The sequence below is a fragment of the Cydia fagiglandana genome, chromosome 12 (assembly GCF_963556715.1).
Source record: "Cydia fagiglandana chromosome 12, ilCydFagi1.1, whole genome shotgun sequence".
Classification (NCBI taxonomy): Eukaryota; Metazoa; Arthropoda; class Insecta; order Lepidoptera; family Tortricidae; genus Cydia; species Cydia fagiglandana.
Window position 1 is genome coordinate 674444 of NC_085943.1, and position 7798 is coordinate 682241.

General features: G+C 38.4%; 1 protein-coding gene across 1 annotated transcript; it reads right to left on the bottom strand.

The window, feature by feature from the left end:
• Positions 1 to 409: 409 nt before the first annotated feature.
• LOC134669277 (cytochrome P450 6k1-like) lies at positions 410 to 7360 on the bottom strand. The gene is made up of 9 exons (XM_063526780.1): positions 7202 to 7360; positions 6067 to 6267; positions 4612 to 4764; positions 3480 to 3664; positions 3175 to 3323; positions 2279 to 2397; positions 2034 to 2139; positions 1079 to 1327; positions 410 to 582 (listed from the first exon to the last, which is right to left on the bottom strand). Exons 1-9 carry the CDS (start codon positions 7358 to 7360, stop codon positions 410 to 412), a joined length of 1494 nt encoding a protein of 497 aa, XP_063382850.1.
• Positions 7361 to 7798: the final 438 nt, after the last annotated feature.

Below are 7798 nucleotides of genomic sequence, written 5' to 3' on the forward strand. Positions count from 1 at the left end.
GATAGATATGTCAAATTTGACGTTTCCGCGATTCTGGAGGCCCTCTTGAACGATTTCGACAAGTTATGACTTAGATATCCAAGTCACATCTAGTCGATATCTAATGTAAATCTAGTTGATCTCTATATCGTTTCTAGATCTTGTGATTATCTCGTTTCCCGAATACGCGTGTACGTATTATTTAGCGAGTCGAGGATTGTTGTAAAGGTAAATTCTTTGGTTTCACCCCATGCATGCCCATTTATACCAAAATTTAAGATAGCGAAGTTCGGAGTTTTATTTTTAATACACGTTCGATACAATTTTTTAAAATCTTATTTCAGTTCCTACCGCGAATCATTTATTTCATTCGTTTGTCTAATTGGCTCTTTCGCTCTAACTTTCAAGAGAAATCGGGAGGCTTACACCCTCAGTTCCTCGGTATGAACTCGACAGAAATAGGATGCTCCGGCATAAGGAATGGAGCTTTTGACTCGAAGATCATTTTGCTTGGCGTCGTAGAGCAGGGCAGAGGCTGGAGCTCCATGCTCAGGATGAGTTCTGACAGCAGGTACCGCATAGACATCTGGGCGAAACGTTTACCTGCAGAAGATAATCATGCCGTTGTGATTCAAAACTTTGCATTTTCACATAGGTACACATTTTTGGTACATCAATGTAGCGTAGGACATCAGAATTCTCTGATTGTTCTAAAAGGCTCATTGCGAGTTTAGTTACATTGCGGACTATTGAGGCTAGATCCAATTTAGCCGACCGATCAATGAGGTGGTTTGGGCAGGTCAAAATAAGCCCGCCTGAATAAGTAAGCAACAGAGCCCTTAGTTTTGTCTTGCAGGCTCAAACAGGAGGGGCAAACCAAAAGCCAAGACAGCGGTGTCGCAATGTCATCGTCAAAGATTTAAACACCTGTGCGTTAGCTGAAGACGATGCTTATTTGCTGAAGGAAGAAACTGGAAAGCGGACCCTGTCACTGTACGAGACAGAAACTAGGAGGATGATGAAAATGACCAAATACCGCAATATAATGAAACTCGCGTGCGAGTTCTCACAACTCTTAATATTGTACACAAAAACTTACCTATACACATTCTGGGACCATCTCCAAAAGGCAAATACGAGAAAGGGACAATATTCTGCTCATTCTCAGGCAAGAATCTATCAGGGTCGAACTTGTAAGGGTCAGGGAACAAGTTGGGGTCGTGGTGCATGCCAATGGCGTTGATGTAGACGGGGGTGTGCGCGGGGAGGGTGAGGGTGTCGTTGATCTTGTAGTCGATGGAGCAGATACGATCCAGCCAGCCCATTGGAGGGTATCTTCGCAAGCTCTCTGTAAAAGAAAAATAAGAAATAAGCATTTTTGACTTATTTACAATATGAGTGGTGGTAATTGCTATAACTGTTCCAAATTTTAGGTATCTACGTCAAACGGTCCCTGAAAAAAACGCATTTAACTGATTTGCAAGACAGAAGTGATCCCATAAGTGTTCCGTGAGCAAAGTTTTGTACGGAACACTAAAAAAATAGGTAAAAGAGCTCAATTATGGACTGTTTAATATTTTCTGTTTAAGAGAGTTAATCTGGAAATTGCTAGTAGCTCCGACTTAAATGCGATTTAAATATTATTTATACCTTTGTGAGTGATATTTCAAGGTAGTATTAAATTTTTAAAAGTCGAACTTATATTTACCCGGACTTAATTATTCGGTTATTTTTCATGTAAAATTATAAATGATTCAATATACCTATGGTCCAAAATTAATTATAAGCATTTACAAACATAGATGAAGATTATTTATTAATAAGGGAGTAATAAATTTTATTCCTACGATAAATATAGGCAATTTTTTTAATACCTATCTGTAAAAATGAATCTTTTAATGAAATTACTAACTGTCGACAACTTTTGAGTCACAATTATATTAACTAACTCAATCATGACGATATAGAAATAAATTTTATTAACGATCCAGGTTTGCAATTAGCAGCACCTAAGATTTTTTTTATTAATATAAACGAAAATATACGTTATTTACCTTTAATAACGCAGTTTAGATAAACCAATTTCTCCAAATCACCAAAATTGAAGTCAGCACCATCTTTCTTATTTTTAGCCTCACTTAATTCCTCGTATAGTTTTTCCTGAAAAAAGTTAATTATTTAGATTACCTATATTTAAAACTTGGAGATTTTGGCGCAATAAAAGTATGGTACTAAATAAAAGGTTTGTCTTGGGGATCAACTGTCTATTATGGAACCAAATCACAATATATTTCATTACCTGTATCTTGGAATTGTGAGCTAGCTCGTTCACCATGAATGTGAGAGCGACTGCCGAAGTGTCGAATCCTCCTTGCAACATGATAGTAGCCTGGGCGGCTAGCAGGTCATCACTGAATTCTGAAACGAATGTAATTATAAAATCATCATCGACATAACTATTTTTACTATCCTATGAGTATTTCCTACTGCTGGGCAAAGGCCTCCCCTCTTTCCTGCCATTTGGTGCTATCCAATGCGCTCGCGCCACCTGACGTATTCTGCTCTAACTACTGTAAAGAGGTTCATTTGGGTTTATATTTTGAATATTATTTATTTTATTCTAGAACCTTGTCATTGTAAATAGTTGAATACGTTGCCATGTCAGTCTGAAAAACATCCTCATAAAACCAACACTTATATTCATGTAAATTTTCTCTGTAAATAAAATTGTGCTTCGTTAACAAATCATTTCAGTGATTAGCGTGACCATTACATCTGGCAACCGTGACAGGACCAAAAACTAATTACTGTCACTGTCGCCAGATGTAATGGTCACGGTATACACAGAAACGATTGTTAAACGAACACAATTTAATTACAGGAAAAATTTACAATAATAGGTGTTGGCATGATGAGGATGTTTTTCAGACTGTTACAAGACTGTTATAGCAACGCATTCAATTATTTACATTGACGAGGTTCCAAAAGAAAACAAACAATATTTAAATATAAAACATATGTAAATCTCTTTACAAAAGTAGAGCAGCCAAATACGTCACACCACCCTTTACAAAATATATCTAGATTGTGCCGTCATCTAATCTAGTTGTACTTAGATGAGGTCTAAATGTTTCAACTAACTGAGCTGCGTGAAACTTGTAGGTACCCTTTTATACTATAACCACAAAGTTTTACCTTGCCCATCGTCAAGTTTCTCTTTCTTCATCTTAACCAAAGCGTCAAGAAAATCATTGTTTTCAAGGTTGTTGGTTATTCTGTGTTCAATTATCGTATTCACAGTCTTCCTAAAGAAATCCACACTTTTTTTCGGAAAAAACGTGAACCTGAAACAATAAAACCATCTAAACATTTGTTGAGATATTTGGACGCGATCCTTCGTGGTTATCACATTTATTTAATCAAAGGAAGCATAATGGATTGGTAACAATAAACTTGTTGCTAATTAATGTACATACATTACCTGACTAACAAGATGTTACCTGAAAATATCCACAAGAGCAGGCCAGAAGAAAATGCTGTAAATAGACAGCCCGCGAAACCAATTGAATTTCATGAACTCCCGAGTGACAGCACGGAGGGCACTGTCACCAGTGCCGACGGCATCGTTCTGCATACCAAAGAGGGAGGTTCCGATGATGTCGGTGGTGTAGTCAGCAAAAAGGGTCTGGAAGGGGATAGATGATTGTAACGTTCCACGGCAAAAGGTACCTTATGGCGGCTGGCGCTTACGTCGCATAACGCCGCAATAATATTGGAGCGGCATTAACAATAGTGTAAGTGCCAACCGCCGTAAGGTACCTTTACCGTGGGACGTCACAATTTATGTCAAGATACAAACATACAATTGTTGGTAAGAAAGTGGCCAAATTTGTTGCCTAAATGGTTAATGATATGCAAAGTCAGTGGTATACACTAGTATCAGCAAGTGGCAGTACCTACAGCATGGGATCATCCTGCATAATTAGACAAGTTAGCGCTATTTGCACCATCCCAATAACCCGGGGTTAACCGGTTAAACCATTAACCAACTGTCAAATTGTACTGGTAAAAATGGTAACTCCAGGTATAACCGGTTAACCCCGGGTTAGTGGAATGGTGCAAATGGCGCCTAGTGTGAATCTTGATAAACGAACGGCGTATTATGATGAAAGATAACAGTTACATTCAAATAGCCGGTGACAGAAAATATAGTCCATATTGCAACACATCTTTGCTGTCACAGAAATGATGTGTCACTCTGTATTTGCAATTTGTCTAGCATTTTATTTATATTACCGGCAAGCCTAGGACAATAAAACCTCGATAATTTTTTTATCGGGTCATTATGAATTTATTTTAATAAGGTACCTTTATTTCTGGCGTTTCGCCACAGGTTATACCGGTCGTGGTCACAGATAACCTGCCATCAATAATCCACGACTGCGAACAGCGTAATTGTGTAAATTCGTGATAGATTTCATAGTATGTGTTCAAGACGCGAATGTTTTCAATTCTTACATCATACAACATACATCATATTAGGTATAGGTACATCATATTATCAGGCAATGACCAATATAGTCCGAGTACCTACCTATCAAATAAATAAATAGTCCAAGGTCGTGAACTTGCCCTAATCTCTGTGGTCTTGTTGTTCGCCTTATCTTGCCGTATTCGGGTGATGGTCGCTTTTGACTTAGATGACAGCAGTCCATGCATCGCTTTAAGCTTTGCTGCCGTGAATATATATGTTATACGCCGCCTAATGTTACTCCATGTTGGATCCTGAAAATAGATCAAGTGTCCTTGATTAAGAACTGTGTTCCTGGTTCCTATACCTAGACTAGTTTAGAGTAGATAAGATATCGATACCTTTGGGTTCAATTGGCGTAAAGGACAAAATGCTACTTCTCAGAAGAGGCGAAAAACTGCGTTTTTTTTTATTTTGATATATTATATTTACTTTTAATTGGAAATTATTTGTTTATTTGAGTAGCTAGATCAGTGCCCCAAACGCGTTAGTTCCGCGTAGCATTATTCCCGGTCGCATTTTTCCCCACTAGCGTTAGTTCCGCGTAGCATTATTCCCGGTCGCATTTTTCCCCACTAGAGTTTGTTTTCGTTCATAGATGTCACCATTAGAAACAATGCAGAGAAAACACGGTTTGAAACGTTTTTCGGCCATACTGAAAAATTTCATTTTTTGAGTTTAACCCTTTTACACTGGAGGCACAGAATTATAGAGAAAGCAACGCCGGTGAACACATGATAATAGTGACATATATAAACTAAAACAAACTCTAGTGGGGAAAAATGCGACCGGGAATAATGCTACGCGGAACTAACGCGTTTGGGGCACTGATCTAGCTACTCACCCTAGGTTAGGTTTTTTATATGTTTAAATTTATTTAGTATTTATGGTTTGAGATTTCACTTTTATACTGTAAAAACCTAAACTAAGGGTTGAAAGGAATAAAAGATATAAGCAACAAATAATAAAAAATATAAAGTGAAAAAGAAATGATCAATCCTAAATTTTACTTAGCTAAAATACGATATGTCAATATTTATGTAGTGTAAAATACTATTAAATTCGTTCCGGCTAGATCATCACGATGAAACATGATTTCTTAACTTATCTTGCAACCGCTTATCTTTACTTGCAACGCGCTCGCGATAACCCTGAATCACGAAGAGCTACTTTACAAACCAACTGCATAGAGATCGACCAAGATAAGTCTGCAACGAGAGATGATAGCAGACGCAGTGCACGTGTTATTAATACGTTCATAGAAGTTTGACGTTTATAAAAACACTTGCACTGCTCACTGCGTGTGCGTGTGCTATCAAAATCATTGCAGACTTATCTAGGTCTCACACTACACAATCTTATTTGTAGGGCCATATTCCAATGTCAATTTGTTATGATGTAATGTTTTTGCCTCATTAAATCTTTTTCATTTCATTTCAATGTAAAATATTTTGTTGTTTGTTTTTTGACATTTAGATTGTAATCTTAAAAAATGTAGACCAATATTTTTTTATACAATTTTTGACGATCTTATTGCAAAATTAAACCATACTCACTTTAATGGTGAAAATGTTAAGCCCCCCCACAGGATCCGACTTTCCCGATGCCAAATTTCTGTTCCGGAAAAGGTCGCTGTCAGACAGCAAGATACGCCTCGTGACCTCAGGATCCGCTACCATCAGGACAGGCTGCCGGAACACCCAGATACCAATAAACGGGACTTGGAACTTTGCGTGTAGATCACGCATCCATATACCCTGAAAAAATCATCCGTTATGTATATAGTACTTCTGCCACCAGTCACCAAAAATGGTGTCTCTCCGTTGTTACACCATAAATCGTCTGCAATAGACGCAAATGCTAATGACGACGATTCATCATCATCATCTCAGCCATAAGACGTCCACTGCTGAACATAGGCCTCCCCCTTGGACCTCCATACGTGCCGGTTGGAAGCGACCCGCATCCAGGGTCTTCCGGCGACCTTAACAAGGTCATCTGTCCATCTTGTGGGTGGACGTCCTACGCTGCGCTTGCTAGTCCGTGGTCTCCACTCGAGCACTTTTTGACCCCATCGGCCATCTTCTCTGCGTGCATTAGACGCAAGAGTTTACGCACACATCACCATGTCATGTAATAACAATGTACTTAACTTAGAAATTCGTTTTTCATGCCGATAGAAAGTTCAACAGCCAAGATTGATCAAAAAGATTCTTCGGTTTCGGCATAAATATTTTGTACTCAAAAAATTTTCACTGATTCGTTTATTTTATCAAAGGCTTGCTGGATACCCGAACAATTTTTATGCGTTACCAGACTCTTCTGGTGTAAGGATTCAGTAGGATTCCCTGGGACTCCCAAATAATATACTTAATCCTTCAACTAGAAGTCCTGAGCAGTCAACTAGTAAGCTGAATTGCACGCAACAGCGGCGAGATCGCAGGCTGGAGCGTACTTGTGGCGGTTCTTCTTGGTGGGTGGATCTTAACTTTTAAACTTACACCAGAAGTTAACGCTCTCGATTGCCTCCAGCGGTTGCCACGTGCACCCAACAAACCAGCAGTAGTGCACGAAGTAGCGTGATTACAGCTGGAAAGCTTGAGAGTTGAGTTGAGAGTGTCTGATGCAGGTTTCTTTGGTATACTTTGTTATATTCTCTAAATGGTTTATTTGTGTATTTTTTGTACCCACCACATTATGTCTGAAGAAGCACTCGAAGTTACCCAGCAATGGGTGTGGGGGGGAGTGCGGGACCCCCAGTTCAGCCCAGAAGCGACTATTCTTGCGGTGCTGAATGTACAATATGACCAGCAGGCAGGCCAACACAGCGACTAGTAGTGTTAATAACATCGTGCTGGAAAATTGTAAAAAAAATAATCAGCGGTCAAAGATTATTCAATCAATCAAATCATTTAATTTGAGGCAACTAAGGCCCATACATATGTATCTATCTGTATCTACATATCATACAAACTAACTACAATACTATACAATAATAAAAATCTTAAATAGGTACTAAAAAACATTTTCGTGAGTTTCTGTTGAGGCATCACCTGGTCTGGTGTTATTAAACTACAATTATCTATATAGGTAAATGGGGTTTTCCTGTCAGAAAAATTTTGATAAAAAATTAACGTCTCCTACGCGCAAAGCTGCAGAAAAAGCTAATATACATATAAAAACAGTAAAAAAAAAATGAAACGCTTAACTATTACGCCGTGTCGTAATTTTGACTTAAATCGGTCATCTGCCGCGCGGAAGACAAAGGCTTTAAAATTTTTCTTATTT

Excerpts from the sequence above, each read along its gene's own strand:
- LOC134669277 (XM_063526780.1), bottom strand. The coding sequence starts at position 7,360 with ATGTTATTAACACTACTAGTCGCTGTGTTGGCCTGCCTGCTGGTCATA. Across the intron at positions 6,268-7,201 it reads GCTTCTTCAGACATAATGTG|GGTATATGGATGCGTGATCT; the intron begins GTGGGTACAAAA and ends TGATTTTTTCAG. Across the intron at positions 2,140-2,278 it reads CTCACAATTCCAAGATACAG|GAAAAACTATACGAGGAATT; the intron begins GTAATGAAATAT and ends AACTTTTTTCAG.